Source organism: Neolamprologus multifasciatus, chromosome 1, assembly GCF_963576455.1.
Source record: "Neolamprologus multifasciatus chromosome 1, fNeoMul1.2, whole genome shotgun sequence".
Classification (NCBI taxonomy): Eukaryota; Metazoa; Chordata; class Actinopteri; order Cichliformes; family Cichlidae; genus Neolamprologus; species Neolamprologus multifasciatus.
This window is the reverse complement of record NC_140439.1, coordinates 6749392-6768412: the sequence shown is the minus strand read 5'-3', so window position 1 is coordinate 6768412 and position 19021 is coordinate 6749392. Positions and strand designations below refer to the sequence as shown.

The 19021-nt window shown below is 39.3% G+C and overlaps 1 protein-coding gene across 2 annotated transcripts; it reads right to left on the bottom strand.

Moving 5' to 3' along the window:
* Positions 1–95: 95 nt before the first annotated feature.
* slc67a1 (solute carrier family 67 member 1) lies at positions 96–11848 on the bottom strand. Of its 2 annotated transcripts, none has more exons than XM_085159527.1 (10): positions 11218–11848; positions 7831–7928; positions 7608–7753; positions 7322–7454; positions 6916–7028; positions 6078–6188; positions 4806–4906; positions 4089–4190; positions 2715–2835; positions 96–2457 (listed from the first exon to the last, which is right to left on the bottom strand). In XM_085159527.1, the coding sequence occupies exons 1-10, from the start codon at positions 11371–11373 to the stop codon at positions 2270–2272; spliced, it is 1269 nt and encodes a 422-aa protein (XP_085015653.1). In that variant the 5' UTR covers positions 11374–11848; the 3' UTR covers positions 96–2269. The 2 variants fall into 2 exon arrangements, with proteins under 2 accessions (XP_085015653.1, XP_085015658.1); XM_085159532.1 differs by having other exon boundaries at positions 9448–11334.
* Positions 11849–19021: the final 7173 nt, after the last annotated feature.

Sequence of the window (19021 nt, the reverse complement as noted above, 5' to 3'; positions counted from 1 at the left end):
CAGCAAAACCACGCTCAAGGAGGGTGTGATGGGTTGGAAGGATTTGGTTTTTCCTTTGGAATATCCAGGAACTCATATCACTCATATCGAAACTCACATTTGTGGTTTCTTTACTCTCTGAATTAAGTTCTCTCAGCATTTGCTTAAATGATTTCTTACATTTTCTTTTATCTTAAGTCGAAATGTCAGGACAAGGAAGCCTATAAGAATACATGTAGTAAAAACTACATTTCTACCAGTACGCCGTGTGGAAGACCTCTCTGCTTCTAGCTCAGTGATGCGAGCTCTGAACATTTCTACAATTGCTTCATCTACAGCAGCCTGTCATTGAGCCAAGCTGTTATAGGCATTTCGACTTCTTTTTAAACACCTTCTTGCTAATTTCTTTGATCTTCATTAAGGCAGGGGACAGCTTTCAAGCACTTTCAGCCCCTGCTTCATCAGACACTCTGTGTGGGTAGTCCATTCCTGCTAGCTCCAGTACTTGATACCATGAACAGGCTGACATATGCTGGAAATTTAATCTTAACCTTTAATCCTAATCTTTATTGTGTCTCTGTTTACTATAATTACACCTGAGTCACCTGGTGTATAAACAAGAATCCCTATTCACACTGCGCTGTGTGATCTGGAGAGAGCAAGATACACACACAATCATGTATTTTGTGTTCATCTGGACTGCTTAGTTTGTATAAGGAGAAACTCTACTGGTGACACTGATGCCACTTACACAGCACACAGCTGGATGCTAAAAATGCTAAACCAAAACTGATCTGTGTTTCTAAACTGTATAAGAAATGTACAAGAAATAAAGAGTTAATGAATGCTTTAGGCCTGAAATATTCAATAATTTTAAATACAGCAGGTAAAATTAGTTTTGAACACGTCACCAGTTTTCTAAGTAGATGTATTTCTAAATGTGCTATCGAGATGAACTTCTCACCAGATGTCGGTAACAACCCATCCAATCCACACATGCAAAGAAATCAAACCTATATTTAATATTTTCAATACTTTTTTTTTACCAGCTGTATGTTGGTTGCAAACTCTGTTAGAGCTCCAAACAGACTTTGCCAGACTAATACAGCTTTGATGTTGTAGATGTCTCATAGATTTAAATTCAGATAGGATTACAGCTTATAAAAACCTTTTCCAAATTCATATCAGGTGTTGTGAAGACCTATAAATATGTATCTGCAACAGTATGAAAACGTATTTCATTTTTGGGAAAAATTGACTTGATGGTGTGTTACATTAGACACGGATTGGCCATTTTGTAGGTGGCTGCAGTGTTATGATTTTTCCATTTATATACAAATGGAAAAGTTAAAGTGAACAAAGGCAAGCAAAATCAGAGGACACTAGTTAAGTTCTGTAAATGTATTTTAGTTACTTCATTCCAGTTGGTGGTTACTGGATATTGGGGGCACTTAGACTTTTTGTGGGTTGCCAAAATACCCAGAAACGCTCCAGCGACTTTATATCCATCACATGTTTAACATGAGGTGAAACAGAACAAAAAAGGTTTGGGAACCACTGGTTTAATCTTTAACATGTTGTATTTTATCAGTTCACTTTTTTTCACCACATCATTCTAAACCTAAATATGAACGAGTAAGTAAAAGTAGTTTACTTACAGTGGTGAGTTGAAGCCTGGCTGGGTGATACTAAGGGTGTTCCAGGACAGCACTGGCATCAAAGTCTCTGAACTATTCTGGCAATTATTATTATTAAATTTGCTTTTTTTTTTTCCCCTCACACATTTATTTATATGAAAGTTTACAGCCATTAAAAAGCGTGGTTGTTTAGAATTAAGATTGGTCCTTTTCAATGCAAAGGTAAGTCTACAGTGCATTCCTGACTTTGAATTTATATAGAAAAAACAAAAGCATTTCCGAAAGTTTAATGCAAAACAATAACTTAAGAAAATTAACTTTTATTCTAAATTGTAGTAGCAATGGAGTTGGCCCTGTTTTCAATCATAATCAAACTGATTAAACTCTGATGTTTATGTGAACAACGAGCCAATAAAACCATCAGCCAGTAAAATGGAGGATTTGGTGCCATCTAGTGATCTGACACTGAATCAACAGAAACTTGAACAGAGCACAAAATCTGGAATAATGGGATATGATCTAATTATGGCAGTTACTAAAAAAAAGGGAAATATGTGTGTATGTGATGCTTGTTTTTAAAATCAACAGCTGATTTCCATCTCCTCTCCTTTTTTTGAGTTTTTGAACAAGCGAGACAAAAAGACTGAGAGGTGTCACTTTCTCTGCTCGGCTGTCTTGTTGAGTCGTCGCTGTAGCAGGTAGACAAACACAACAATATTCATGAAAAACTGGATTAAACCTATAGAGGAAATGCCGTAGTTCATATACAGGAAGCCCCCTATAGTAGGTCCCACTGTGCGAAGCAGAGATTGAACAGATGCGCACAGTCCCAGCATTGTGCCTGCAAATGAGAACAAGATTAAAACTGGCAATAATTCTTTACACTATGTCACAATAGGTTCACCTGTAGTTTTCTAAACCATTTTATTTGGTATTATTACATTTTATCTTGGAATGCTGGAGTGTCTTTGCTTCTTTAGTTTAAAGCAGCTTTATTCAAATGCAGTCACACATCAAGTGATCTAAAATGAAGCTTTTTAAGAGTCGAGCCTGTCAAACACCATCTGGTTGTAATAAAGTAAAGCGGGATGGTCTCACCTGTGTCAGAGGACGGTACACTCTTGGTGAGGATGCTGTCTGTGATGACATTAAACACACTGAGAGAAAACATCATCGGGAGGATGTTAAAGCAGAACTGCCACACATTCTGTATATATGCCTGTACAGAGAAATATCAGAAATAAACAGTTTTCAGCAAGGAGTTCAATGGCACATTATATTCATTGCTAGGTAATTATGTTTAATAGGGGTTGCTGTCACAACGAGTCCAACGAATGCCTGCAGCAGAACTCTAGTGGGCTGTGCTATTGATTAAGTTTTTGCTCTGGATTTCTATGGATTTTTTTTTACCCATATTGTTCATATTGTTTCCTGGCCTCCTTTTAACTGTTTCTTTTTATTCTGTCTTATACTATTGCTCTGACCAACTTTGAAGGACTTTGGTCAACTTTGATGTATTATTTATTATGTGCTATAGAAATAAATTTTGATTTGATTTGATGACGCTCCCCAATTCAGCTGTGAATCCAAATATCTGTCTTAAGGGGCTTTGGCAGTGTGGCAAAGGGGTTAACTGATAGTGAGGCCTGTTAGGGGCAGCACCATGTACGAAACATGTAAATGTGGCTGTTAGCATATTGATGTATCAATTCAAAGCTCTGCTATGAATTGATACAGTTTTACGCCCCAGTCACAACTGGTGGTTACCAACCACTTGGTAAAATTGAGTATTTCTCAACTAGTTGTGAGTGGTTCACAGTCCATTGGAAGTCCCAGTCATGCAGGCCTAAAGCAGTCACCGAGCACTTGATATCCTCTGGTCATCGAACGCTCTCCATTTAATGTTTGCGACGGACATTTTCACCTTTCACTTTTTCAAGTTAATTAGTTGACATTCCTTCCATGCAAACTATGAGTGGCTGGAGTACTCTAGCAGCAACCAAACCAATCACAAAGGTTTCAGCTGCAGCAACCTGTTTTTGACGGATTTCACCCAGTGCCAACCAGCAATCTCAAGCTGTTGAACAAGCTCTTGGGCTCTTATCTGAGCTGATAAACACCAAGAAACATGAACACATTCATAATAATAAAACAAACAAAAAATACCCTAACAAATTCACACTTGTATACAGGTGAACAAGTATTCAAAAAAGTACAAGCACAATATCACAGAGGTTCAATACCAGGCGATAGTAAAAGTTGTAGTAAGATTTACTATAAAAAAAAAAACTCATGGTAAAAAAAAAAAAGGGGGGGGTTAAAACTTTTCATTTTACTTGCATCAAACAATGGAAACAATTTTTTTTTTTCATCAAGCTGAGACAAGAGTTTTGCTTCTTAAAAAGAAAAGCTATGGAGTACTTGAGTGAATACTTTCTCTCTAAGGGGTGTGTGCTTATGTTTTGTGCATACCTGAGCCAGTCCCACAAAAGAGGACACTCCAATGGATAGAAGCAGCAATGAATTGTCAGAGTACCTTGCCGTAAGCCGACCGATCACTCCTCCTTGAATAACCTGAACAAACATCTGGGTTTTACTCATTTCATCTTGCAGTCTGGTATAATCTTAAGCTCAACCCCCCAACATATCACATACAGTCCATTTGAAAAGTGAATCTTTTAGTCAGTGACCACTGGCTTCTTGGTAATCTCTCTGACAAAGACCAGACTACTTAGTTTAGCTATATTGGAATTTCTTGGACCACCGTTGGTGGTTCCAAAGGTTCCCCATCTGACATTAAGAGGCTATCACAGGTTGGGTTTTTTTAGTCTGACAACTGCAAGACCTTAAACAGACCTGTAAGTAACTTTCCTAATTGATGAATTCAGCTAATCACAGGTCTAATGAAGTTATCGAAGCATATTGGGGACTGTTGTTTTAATGGAGGAACCATCAGAGCTCAACCCCAAGTGCGAGCAAGGATACGTCTGCAAACATGGTGTTTTATTCTTTCAGTTGTTAAAGAAAAAAGAAAAACAAACAAAATACTCCAAAAACCTGTTCCTTAATTTGTCATTTAGTCTAAATTAAACAAGTGAATCATAAGTGAATTTTGGTCTGTAATATAACAAAACATAGAAAACTTGAAAAGGCTAAAATGCGCCAATTCATTTTGGATTTCAGTCTTACCATTTGGACGATGCCAAAATAGGCCATCAGGTAGCCATTCTGCTCAGGTTGCAGCTTAAAGAACTCCAGTGCAATGATAGAAAACATCACTTGAAAAATGCCTTAGAGCACAAAACAATTTTGTTAGATTTACATGTGATTTATGATGACACCATCAAAGTTGGCTTTGTGTCTCTTTGTGGCAATTTAATTTTCTGTTTGCAAAATGTTTTCAGGACTGCTTAACTTCAGTGCTGGCCTGATATGCTGATTTACAACGTTACAGTTGTATTCAAAGTAGCTTGCAAAGAAAAGCGTCTGGACTTCTTTAAGTTGCTTGAAGACGATTCACCTCTCATCCGAGAAGCTACACCTTGGCTCAAGATACACCTTGGCTCAGGCGATTAGAGGATCATCAGGGGGTCCTTTTGTCCCTCTGTGGGGGGATACTCCCACTAGGTTTAAATCTGGGACTACCCACGATTTGACCTTAGAACTGAAGAAGCTTCTCGGATGAGAGGTGAAACGTCTTCAAGCAACTTAAAGAAGTCCAGACGCTTTTCTTTGCAAGCTCCTTTGACTATGACGACCTGGATGACTGAGAACCTTCACAGACATGTTACAGTTGTATTTATCTTGAAGTTGTTCTTGGTGCCATTTGTCTAAAGCCTGCTCCTGTAAGGCCAACTTCCCTTTACACAAACTTGCTTCTGATTGGCTGCTCCTTGCAATTCCAGAAGGTCCAGTTGGGGCTTCTGTGTACTCTGCCTTGCTCTCAAATTATCGTGTTCACAAGGTTTTCACAAAACTTCAGGATTCAAACTCATCAGAACATTTTAGTAGAAACACCTATGGTATCAATTTGAAACTCCTATGTTGCCTTTTTCTCGAGTTATTGCATTCACAAACCTGGGGGTCCATGCTGCCCACCTGCCTGCCTGCCCAGCAGGGTGATGACGAACCCCCATCGAGCCTTTTATAGCTGAGCCATCACAAGAGTATGAAGCCTGAACATTTGGCTCACAGATGTTTGACCAGAATTATTTAAAATTTTGTCCTGGTTTAACATGAGCATATACAAATTTAGCTACATATTCATACCCATTTTAATACACATAAATGTAGATGAGCCCAATCAGAACATATCACCATAGGTAACCTCCAAAAACAAAATGGCAAAAAAGAAAAACATTTAAAGAGTGTGTAACTTAAACACAGTGATATTAGGAAGAGACACAACGTTTGTATATTGCAAAGGCTTAAACCAAAACATCTTCACACTTCAAGTCTCACCTGATGGCAAACCAGCGACTATCTTGATAATGAAAGTCTGCATCACTGTTGGAAACTTCATCAGCCTCGTAATTTCACTCAGATTGAATACTGACTTCCTTCTGTTGTCATCTGAAGTAAAATCAAAGTGCAAGAGGTACAATTACCATCTCATTATGTGTTATGTGTTTCTACCAATAAGTCAAAGTAGAATAACATGTATGTAGAGAAGTCCCAGGGAAATTTCAGTGCTGCTCTCAGATGAGAGGTGAAACGTCTTCTAGCAACTTAAAGAAGTCCAGACGCTTTTCTTTGCCAGCTCCTTTGACTACGATGACCTGGATGACTGAGAACCTTCACAGACATTCCATACCATGGTTTGGATTATTTGAAACCAAAAAGTGACTCTCTCCAAACATCTCTAAAAAATGTATTACCTTTTTTCTCTTTTAAATACATCTATATGGAAAAGAATGGCACACTGCAATTTTAAGGACATTTGAGTATGTAATTATGGAAGATGATACAGTAACACAACATCAGAGACTCAGTGGTATTCTGATAATAATCTACCTGGATTATTACATGGGATTTTAAAGACTGGCATCAATGGTTTTCTATGAGATGATCCAAAATGTGAAAGAAAGAAAAAAAAAGCAAGAGCAGAGTCATAGTTTTTAAAGAAAAAAAGTGCAGCTGAGAGTGACAAAATCCAGTTGAGTAATTTTTATGTGTGCAATGAAGACAGCTGGATTCGAATTACCAGCTCATCCCTGTTGTTGTGATCATGAAGCCAAGGCCACTTTGTACAGACTTCCCAGACAGCTGAGAACATTAGGTTGAAAAGAAGTAGGCTTACCTGTAGTGTTGCCTCTGGTTGTTTCAGCTTTTGTATTTTGGGGGATGAACTTTAAAACCAACAGCAAGCTGAAGGCACTCCCTGCAGCACCAAAACATGCAGTAAACTTCTCCCTGAGAAATACAAAGTAAAAGTGGTGTATGGGGGACACTTTTGGCAAACACACACAATGACTGTGATTTCCATGTTTCATAAAAGCGGAATATTCTAACCTAAGCCAAAATGTCTTCCTAAACTGTATAAAGCGCTTTGAGTGCTCGGACAGAGTAGAAAAGCGCTATATAAGAACCAGTCCATCCAAACCAGAGATGTTTTTTATTTCCTTTGGCTCTGTCAAAGAGTCAATGGTTGCTCAGGTTGGTTTCACACCAGTGCTGCTGTTAATGATACACACTGTGACACTAACCCATAGAGTTTGCTCAGCTGTCCGCCTAATGTGGAGCCAACTATCATACCGATGCCAAAACACAGACCAAGCTTGGATAAGGCGTCGGCCCGTTTCTCAGGTTTTGAAAGGTCTGTAACAACCATTTGTGATGCTGCAGACAGAGGTGGGACAAAGAAAAAAATCAAGTGAAACTTTATTCAGGATAAATAAAATGAACATTTAGAATAAATCTGAATAAATGTAAAAAAAATAGTTCAGTCACATTGTTAGCAAAGGATAAAAAAACGGTAGGTTTGATGCTCACCAGGGAGGACATGCATAAAGATTGTGGGGATTTTATGGATGAACAACATGGCTGGAGTGTCTGCTGTGGCCAGCAGCAGAAAGAAGACAACAGTTGAAGCACATGCCAGGGACAAAGCTGTCCGTGCCCCAAATAGATCTGCAAACCTGCCAAAAAAAAACAGACCCTACAGTCACATTTTTCTACACTGTGTCCAAGCAAAAAATAGCGAACAGAAACTCACCTTCCAAACATTGGGCCCCCGAGCAGCTGAATAACTCCAACTGTAGTTTGCAAATAACCAAACCACAACGTGTCGAAGCCGAGCTTCTTTGCCAAATACTATAGAGAGCAACATAAGTAAGTGACCGTTATTTTTTTGTGACAAGTGGTCACAAAACAGAGTAAAATAAATAAGGAAATTAAACACCATAAAAACAATACAAAAACAATTTAAGATCAAAACGAAAATAAAAATCATTAAAAGTATCAAAGAAAAGCCTGATTAAACTAAAAAAAGATTCTTAACTGGTTTTAGAAAGAGTCCACAGAGTCAGCTAAAGTTAATTGTTGCGAGAGACTGCTCTAAATCTCTGCCCTTTTGTATGTGGAATGACCATTAGATTCTGAGCCTGTGATCAAACCCTACAAGCAGAGGTGTGCTTGGTAGAAGATAAGGCAAACAGTTCGGAGCCTGGCCATTAAGTGCTCTGTATGTGAAAACAAAAATTTTATAACAAATTGTAGAATCTACTGAGAGCCAGTTTAAAGAATATAAAATGGTAGTGATTTGAGCTTGGCTGCTGAATGTGTTAATAGTCTTATTACAGTTCCCTTGCTTCATTGCTTTCGAAAGACATTAATGAGAATTTACCCAAGCCAGAAAACAAGGCATTACAGTAATCCAAGTGCAATGATGCAAATGCATGACTAATTTTCTCCAGATCCACCAAAGAGACCATATGTTGCAATTCAGAAATGTTACATAAATTAGAAAAAACAGGAAAAAGACTCCCCTGGTAAGATAGACTTTACTGCCAAAACCCAGAGAAGAATCAAATATTACACCAAGACTTTAAACACTGGATTTAACTGCTGAACAAAATGAACTAAGACCAGTTTAAGACGAGGTCATTGTTAGAGAACCAATCACTAAACAGTGGACTATCCAGCTGTTGGAGCTTAAAAGACATGTACAACTGAATGTCATTAGCATAGAAGTGATAATGAGTGTCAGAAAATAACTTGTGTCTTGATAGACACAATAAAAGTACATCCTTGTTTATGCTAGTCAAGAGTCCGCATTCAAGGCCTTCCTTTATTTTTTATTGATTTATACACTTTAGAAGAACTGTGAACTAATACCCAGCCAACATACCAAGGCCAACATTGGGTATGTGGATGAACTGTGGGGGTGTGTGGGCAGGGCAAACCCACAGTCATCCCACCCAAGCCCCAAGTGTGTGTGCTCACACAGGAACCACAGCAGTTTTGCCCTTTAGGGGCCCTGTATGGGTTTTCTAAGGGTAAGTTCACTTTGTGTATTGATGTTGTAGGGAAAATTTGCTACTGCTAGAAATGTGCTTAAGTCGGACAGCAGGGCCAACCCCTAAGATCAGTGGGACCTTCTTTTCTTTTCTATAGTAACCATCCCCTCAGATTTGAAAAAACAAAAAACAATATTACTAAACATAAAACAAAAAATAATCAAAAACTTGCGACTTCCAATTAGTAGGAAAATCAATCTCCCACCATGACCCCGTTGCTAGGTCTAGGGTAAAAACCTCCATAAAGGGGGGGGCCCTATAAAAAGTTTGAAAACTGAAAATATTGTTCCCATCTTATAGTCCAACGTATTTACCTCCATCCGGTGTTGCTCCTCCCGTTCTTTGAATTGATGAGGCAGCAAAGTTGGGAAGATTTTACGTCACAGAATGAGAAGTTTTAGAGTCACTTATGTTTACTGCACTATGACTAGACTATGACTAAATGATGTGTTAGCTTATATTTTTAGATTATTCTGAAATTTTAATTTCTGCCAGTTTCCTGCTGCTTCTTTTCCAAAATCCTTAATTTACATTTTAAAACATGATTATTTCCATTATGCCACATACATGTAGTTCTACTTTATCTATCACATTTAAAAGCTTATAGTTAAAAGGCATTTTGATGCTTCCAATCATGTTATTTTGACTCCTGTTTCATGTGTGATAAGTGTGCCAAAAACTACAAATTTGTGCCCCTGGAAAGACAATAAAACATTAACTCATGTACAAGTGGCCTTTCTATGTGGAGCTTGCATGTTCTCCCTGTGTTTTCTTTCTAGCTTCCTTCAACAGTCCAAAGAAATGCATGGGGTTCGATTAACTGGTGATTCTAAATTTGCCACAGCTGTGAATGTGAGTGACCCAAATTAGAATAACTGGAAGAAAATACATGGGTAGTATTCGATAATGCATTTCTATACTGCAGATTTGTTTTGTGTATCCAAATCTGATGACTAACTTTATGTTTTCGATCACTGCAGTGAAACTAAATTTTCAATACCATGGATACCTCTCGGCGCCAGCTACAAGGCCGGAGCTGAACAAAAACACCCTGATAACGACTGTGTTTAGTCTGTTCCTTCCCATTCCATGCAAGGCCACCTGGGTTGGCTGGAAGACTGTTTACTTAGCCTGGCAGGGCGAAGGACACTGTCTCAGCTGATCTATCGACACGCACACACATACATATACTGATACTGATAAGCACTCACTGACGCATCACCCTCCCTACCCCGGATCCAACGCCACCTCCAACGCTTACCTCCCCTCTGATGTGGACATCGGGTCAGTTGGAGGCGCAGTCGAAAGATTGCAGCGGTCCCAGATCAGATGTACACACTGGAACTCTTTCCCATGTTGCTTGTCTGTGTTTATTGTGCTATGGTGTGTTGATATCTGTGCATTCCTGTATTATCCTTTTGTGTTACACATTTCGATGTTTTTTTTTCCTCGCTACCTAGCCTGACCTGTCTCCCCAATGTGATGTTTGTGTATTGTATGTACGGTCGGCAAGGTCTGTCATCTCGGTTGTGGGCAAAAGACCTGCAACTGACAAATAAAGGCTATCTCATCTCTCATCATCTCATCAATATCTGTTCTTAAGTATGAAATTTAGTAAAGATCCTAAGATTTAGCAATACAATACAACACTTTGCTACATGTACATACTGGCATAGTTCTCATCCATACAAAGTATAAATACTGCCTATGTTCCTGAACAGCCACATATCTGCTGCTTTAACAAAGTGAATTTCACAACTCTGGGACTAATAAATGTCATCTTATCTTATCCCATCTTATCTTGTCACAGTGATTAAGCACATTTCAAAGCAGGATGCTTCACTGTGTGTCACTGATATTCAATGATATGAATACCCCCTTCTCCAGTGTTTACTATAACTGTATCTAATAGCTACTGTTAGTGTTTCATATAAGACCTGTGGTCAATCTTGCACTCTTAATTAAAACGAGATTTTCAGCCATAGCTGATATCAACGTCAGTAAATCCAGCCTCAATCATAACTGTGCGCACTTCAGGGAATATGGGGACATTTCATCTTCTTCTTCCCATGTCATATACTCACAGGGGTTACTGAGAATTGTAAAAACATCCAAGTGGTATCCAAAGCGGCGATGAGATACACAGCGTAAATTGTTGTCATCCTCTGTGAATCGTCTGCGACGTTTGAGGAAACAGAAGCTTTGTCCGTTTCCTCGTTTCTTTCACCTCTTCGACTCATTTTTGCTCCTTGCTGACAACAGCTGTAACAAACCTTAATGTGTGCTCTCTTCAACAAAAGTAAACTGGCAGACAAAAACGTCCTTTGATCTAGCGACCTCTTGCACAAATTGTTAGCCAACCGGTACTCTGGTTGTACTTTGGAACATGAAGGCGTTACAAAGTTTGACGTTAGTCGGTTATGAAGATAGTTTCCGGTCTTTACATTGTTTGGTCATCGGTACAGGCGGACCTATCGCTGCCTTTATCTACGTATCAGACAGAGCAGTTGCTAAAAAAACAGCAATGGGCACGTAAACCTCTATGAAAGAAAATCCTCAGGAAGTTTATACAGTGATGCTTTCAGGAACTCCTTCTAGGCTCGTACATTAAAGCATTTTCGAGATCTCTCATCTTCCCTGTCTCGTTTCGAGCATAACATTGATGTGTTTTTTTTTTAATATGATACAAAACAACATATCACATGTTAAAACTGTAAGATCTTTTTTACTGAAAAATATATATTTGGGTTAATTTGTCTCTCGCTTTTTATAGCATTAGAGTTATTCAACAGTTAAGAGCCTCGTTTTTGTGTTTTATCATTTTATACTGTGCCAGTGTTTCAGTGAGAAACCAACACGTTCTCACTCCCAACTCGTCAAATGTGTGACGCATAGTCAGGCTCCCTCTGCAGGGTGCCCCCCTCGTGTCGAGAATTGACGTGCAGGGTTCTCCTATTGAATACTATGCTGCTTCCTAATCGTTGTTTATTGAGGACAAAAAATTTCCGCGGAAGAGCCTGTTGTTCGTATATTTATACATTTCCGAAATCACATTATAGTGACATATACTGAACACAATATATTATATAATGTAAACAACTACCTGAGAAACAGCAGATACAGCAGATAAATTAATTATAGACTATTACTTTTGTATCATTTATTGCATTTGTGTAGGGAGAGGTGGGTAATGGCGCAGCTAGAGACTGGGTGACTTTATTCACCCGCTTCGGATGTTATCAGCAGTAGCGGTTTTAGATACGGGCAACACGGGCGGTTGCACGGGGCGGCATCGTGGTGGGGCACATCGGCAAAAAAATAAATAAATAAATAAAAATTGCTCGTACTCATGCTGCCCCGACGTCAGCCAGCGCATACTGGGAATGGCATAGGCACCGATCGGTTTTCTATCGCCCATTTGCTGGGAGTAAGGGCGCCCTCCGTTTGCGAGATGCGCCCTTAAGGTAAGCAGAGGAGAGGGAATTCATTTAATTCCTCCTGAATTAAATGAATGAATGGATAAAAGTTAAATGACTACAAACCTAAAGCCACTAGTTCCCACACTGGAGTTCCCTAACACTGTGTTAACTGTACTGAGCTTGTATCAACAGTTGTAACAGGCTAAGCTACCTGAGACTGCATTGAACGATTATTTCTATCTTAATGGTTTCAGCTCATATGTTCTTTTTCCTTTCAGTAGATCAAAGCAGCTTGTGCTCTTTCTGCTCCCATTTTGATGGCAAGAAGAAGAAGAAGAAGAAGAAGAATGCTTCAGGAAAGTGGCCTTCATGGTCTCAGTGAACAGTCATGGTCACACACTGCATGTGGTTTTAAAAGCAACATATCTGTTCACCACAACAATCGAGATGTTTAGTATCAGCTACGGTTTGTTCTTGAACATCAGTTCTGTTTTCTACTTTGACCACTTAGACCAAAAAAGTGTTGTTTTCATATTCTTTCTTTTAAATCTATAAAGCACCTGTTCATTTTTTTTTATTAAAATTAGTTTCACATAAATGTTAGTTTTTCCCTTATGATCTTTTAATGCTTACACTGCACTGTACACGTCTACATTAGAGACATTTCTGTTACCTATGTATGAGACTGGGCTGCTTGACTACAATTTGGAAATGGATGCAAAATCACACGGATTGTGCTATTGTTTGTTTTTTAATATGATTCAATTTAATTCAATTCAATAAAACTTTATTGATCCTGAAGGTTGACCCCGAGGGAAATTTGGGTTAAGGCCAACACAGGACGTGTCTGACTAAGCAAAGATTAATCTGATCCCATTTCTACCTGTCTCTACTGTTTCAACTGTAATTGTCAGGATATATATTTATTCCAGCTCTCATAGGGCAAAGGAATGACTCAGACTTGTCAAATGTTCTTTGACTTGATACACAATTTGAAGTTCATAATTTTCTTACAAATAAAACTATAATAACAAACATGAACACCTGTGCTTATTTCTGAGACATGGATTTTTTTTTAATGTGTTCACATTTAGACAGTGTACATTTTTATGCTGAAACTGTAATGGTGAACCTGAGGTGATGGTCAACACAAGACAAATATATAGAAATATAAAACAATATTGAAGTGATGTCTTTACCCTCTGCAGCGTGTGGACGCACACAATCACCTTATTCACTGTAGTAAACATGCGCCGCTAGCCCACGTGACTGACTGTCTCCATGGTTACATCGTATATTATTAGCTATGTAAATAGCTTCCAAAGATGCCGCCATAGCTCTCTGCAGCTGTAACACTTCCACGCTTTGCAAATCATTTCACGTTTTTGATAGTTATGAAGACAGAAAATGTTTTTAAAGTCATGCTAGGCAGTTGCTATGGTGGTTGCTGTGGACTTGGGTGGACCGCGCGTCCGATTCCTGTTATTAGCTGTCCGCCGTAGGAAGGCTGCGTTCCATTTAGAAGTAGTGACAGTCTGCCGTAACTCGAACTCAAACCCCGCTTTGTTCTTTATTTAAAGGCATTTTATAGCCGTTCATGACATGCATGCACCACACACATATAAAACACTTTGCTTCACTATGAGAATGCAGCTTTACTAAAACCTTTAAAGTATCTGATATAGGATAGAAAAATGAAGCAACCAGAGATTTAATGATGAAGAGTCTGGGTTCTGTAGTTCACGTTTTACAGTCCTGAATGACTCTCTGCACATCCATACAGTAGCGGTTTTAGATACGGGCATCGTGGTGGGGGGCGGCATCACGGATATCGGCAAAAAAATAAAAAATAAAAATTGCTCGTACTCATGCTGCCCCGACGTCAGCCAGCGCATACTGGGAATGGCATAGGCACCGATCGGTTTTCTATCGCCCATTTGCTGGGAGTAAGGGCGCCCTCCGTTTGCGAGGTGCGCCTGCTGCTTGCGGCGCAGAGAGGAGAGGGCGGGGCGGCGGGGGATTCTCTGGCTGGTTTGAGCAGCATCTAATAACCAGGGCCGTGCAGAGAGGTTTAAAGGGGCGGGTGCTCAAAGTTAAAAAGGGGCACATTGAACCAGGCTGAATAACAACAACACACATTCATCAAGAATCTAATATGGGCAACAAGGCAAAGCAAACGTAGCCGATGTTATACCTGATGGGTACAATGTTGCTGTTGAGGGGTTGCTGCTGATAGTGCTGGAGGGCAGGGCTGTGTTGATCTGAGACTGTAGACATTAAAAAGTCCATAGGAGAGATGGTAGCTGATTAAACAAGTGTCATGAGATAATAACAAAATGCAAAGATTGGTGACAGCGCTTGGAACCATAAGGCAACAAAAAACTGTGAGAAATAATTTAGGCTGAATCACTCTTTGCTTCTCTTCTTCCTTCCATCCCATCATCTCATATATCACTCTCCACTTGCTGTCTATCTGAGAACAAGGCACAACTTGCTATTGCAATAAACTATAATTTAAAAATCCACACCTAACAACTCTTGCACTTAATCTATAATAAAATGATGAGAGAAAAATGTTATAACTGGTACAACGGGTACATGTGCTCTTTGTAATCCAGCTGCTGAGGGATCCACTGCCTTTAGTAGCCTCACACAGCTCCTACTGTTTCCTCCTCATGTCCTTACCAGGCATGTCTGGACAATGTTATATCATGAGTAATATTTTTTTTAAAAATCCATCTAAATAAAACACACACATGCACGCACAGTGACATTTTAGACCTTCTTCAGAATACTGTATATACTATGGGCATCACTGTGCTGATCCAGAATCCTTACATTATTATTTATTACTAGGGCTACAATAATAAACCAATGAGGAGGGGGAAGTAATAAATATGAAATAATGTCATTATGATGATTCCATTTGTTTCACTATCCACTCTGTGCAGGGGCAAAGCTTATTACATTTTTAAACTGTAGAGATACAATGATTTTACTGCTGTAAAATCCAAATTTTGTCTTATGTAAAATATAAATCTAATATAATCTGCTTCTTAATGTATGTTCTTTAAAATACAGCGTGTGTTTTTTAATATATTATATAATAATGCATAATTATGTGGACATGCATATTAGATCGTTTTTTAGTGAAATATAATCCCTCCAGAAAGGCAGGAAAAGCCCAGAAAATTACTTTAAAACTAAATATGTTCTAAATACTTTAAAACTAAATATGTTCCCTAAAACGGTGACAGAGCTACAGACCCATGACAGCCTTACACAGGTAGCCAGCAGCTATGACCAGCACTACTTGTGCAGTTAATAAAAGGACAGGTAATGTTTGTCGCGCTGTTGCACACACAGCACGCTCGTTTGTTTCAGTTCGTCAGTTGCAACAAGACAACTTACCAACGTGTCCGTAATAAGCTAATACTCCTGTGTGCTATACACTACAGTGTACACTGTACACCTACTTACTGGTTTTGTCGCATCAGTTTGTGTCTCTGAGTTAACTTGTGTTTCTCCTACAGCTCCGGACCGCAAATGCGCATGCTCTTTGTGAGCTCGTTCCCGGCTCGTAACCAGCGCGTTCTGCCGTCAAGGGCGATCATTGGTTAAATGTGATCATGTGACTGATGCAAGCCAGATCCTTTTATGTAGCAAAACTGTGATTAAAAGTTAAATATTATTGTTGAGGGGTGCAGACAGGACTCCGCACGCACACACACATTAAAAAAAAAATTAATAATATTTTTTTAAAAAGTTGCCTCAACAAAAGGGCACTTTGGGCACCCATCAGGAAAGGGGCGGGTGCTCAAGCCCCTCTAGCCCCCCCCTCTGCACGTGCCTGAGTTTCAGCATAAAAATGTACACTGTCTAAATGTGAACACATTAAAAAAAAATCCATGTCTCAGAAATAAGCACAGGTGTTCATGTTTGTTATTATAGTTTTATTTGTAAGAAAATTATGAACTTCAAATTGTGTATCAAGTCAAAGAACATTTGACAAGTCTGAGTCATTCCTTTGCCCTATGAGAGCTGGAATAAATATATATCCTGACAATTACAGTTGAAACAGTAGAGACAGGTAGAAATGGGATCAGATTAATCTTTGCATTTTGTTATTATCTCATGACACTTGTTTAATCAGCTACCATCTCTCCTATGGACTTTTTAATGTCTACAGTCTCAGATCAACACAGCCCTGCCCTCCAGCACTATCAGCAGCAACCCCTCAACAGCAACATTGTACCCATCAGGTATAACATCGGCTACGTTTGCTTTGCCTTGTTGCCCATATTAGATTCTTGATGAATGTGTGTTGTTGTTATTCAGCCTGGTTCAATGTGCCCCTTTTTAACTTTGAGCACCCGCCCCTTTAAACCTCTCTGCACGGCCCTGCTGAAACTGTAATGGTGAACCTGAGGTGATGGTCAACACAAGACAAATATATAGAAATATAAAACAATATTGAAGTGATGTCTTTACCCTCTGCAGCGTGTGGACGCACACAATCACCTTATTCACTGTAGTAAACATGCGCCGCTAGCCCACGTGACTGACTGTCTCCATGGTTACATCGTATATTATTAGCTATGTAAATAGCTTCCAAAGATGCCGCCATAGCTCTCTGCAGCTGTAACACTTCCACGCTTTGCAAATCATTTCACGTTTTTGATAGTTATGAAGACAGAAAATGTTTTTAAAGTCATGCTAGGCGGTTGCTATGGTGGTTGCTGTGGACTTGGGTGGACCGCGCGTCCGATTCCTGTTATTAGCTGTCCGCCGTAGGAAGGCTGCGTTCCATTTAGAAGTAGTGACAGGCTGCCGTAACTCGAACTCAAACCCCGCTTTGTTCTTTAATTAAAGGCATTTTATAGTCGTTCATGACATGCATGCACCACGCACATATAAAACACTTTGCCTCACTATGAGAATGCAGCTTTACTAAAACCTTTAAAGTATCTGATATAGGATAGAAAAATGAAGCAACCAGAGATTTAATGATGAAGAGTCTGGGTTCTGTAGTTCACGTTTTACAGTCCTGAATGACTCTCTGCACATCCATACAGTAGCGGTTTTAGATACGGGCATCGTGGTGGGGGGCGGCATCACGGATATCGGCAAAAAAATAAAAAATAAAAATTGCTCGTACTCATGCTGCCCCGACGTCAGCCAGCGCATACTGGGAATGGCATAGGCACCGATCGGTTTTCTATCGCCCATTTGCTGGGAGTAAGGGCGCCCTCCGTTTGCGAGGTGCGCCTGCTGCTTGCTGCGCAGAGAGGAGAGGGCGGGGCGGCGGGGGATTCTCTGGCTGGTTTGAGCAGCATCTAATAACCAACTCGCAAAATAAAACAAAATAAAAACAAAACAACAAACACGAAAACACCAGACATCATGATGCAGACTTATAATTTGAAATTCGAAATTCTATACAAGAAAAGTGAGCACGAGAGCCCTCGGTGCGCCTGCTTGCTGCTGAAGTCAAAGTAAACTTTATTGTCATCTCCGCTACACACAGTCCAGTATATAGAGAGACGAGACGACGAGGCTCCAGTTACAGCAGTGAAAGTAAACAAACAATAAATATAAGAAGAGTAAGAAAATAAATATACACTTTAGGACTCGGGGTAAAGGGATCAATAACAATTTAAAATTTATAATTTGCAGTTTGATGATTTAATGCAGTGGCGATTCTAGGATCAGAGCTTTGAGGGTGCTGAGCACCCAGAGAGCTGCTCATCCAGGCAAGGTAAACTTTACTCATCACAATGAGACTTCTTCACCGTCTCTGTCAGTCCCTGCATCCCTAAATGCCTCCAGTTGTCCCGAGTTCTCTCTGACTGCCTCCTTGGTGCATTTAAACCCCTGTTCCTCCCTGTCCTCATCGTCTGTTGTCTTCATCTCCGTTATCAGTCATCATAATTTTACCCTCTCTGTGCAAGTCTGCAAATTTCTTTATTAAATCATAAGTTTCTTAAATTCATCAAGTCTCTCTGTGCCTGGGTCCTAACATGATATCACTGTTTTGTACAATTTAATCCCCACATTTGTGAAAGAAAAGCAAAACACTTTTTTGAAAAGTCTGTAACAAAACCATCAAATCTGATCAAGGTTATTAAAATGCTGTCAAAGAAGAATGGATTGGAATTTAAAAAAAAAATACATATCCTAACCTTAATTACTGGGGGAAAATGATGAATGATGCTCATAGTGAGTAAAAAGTAAACTGTGTGCATTTTTTGGACAGAGATTCACTTCTAAAGTGTATGTATAATACAATACAGATACATAAAAAATACACTCCAAAAATAGAAGAGTCCTTGAAATATACAAAATATTATTAGAAAATGGAGACACTTGGCCTTTGGTACAATGTATACAATGTATGAAAATATCTTTACTGCAGATACTACTATGGCTCTGCAGATTTTTTCTTTTCTTTTAACCTATGTCGCCTCAC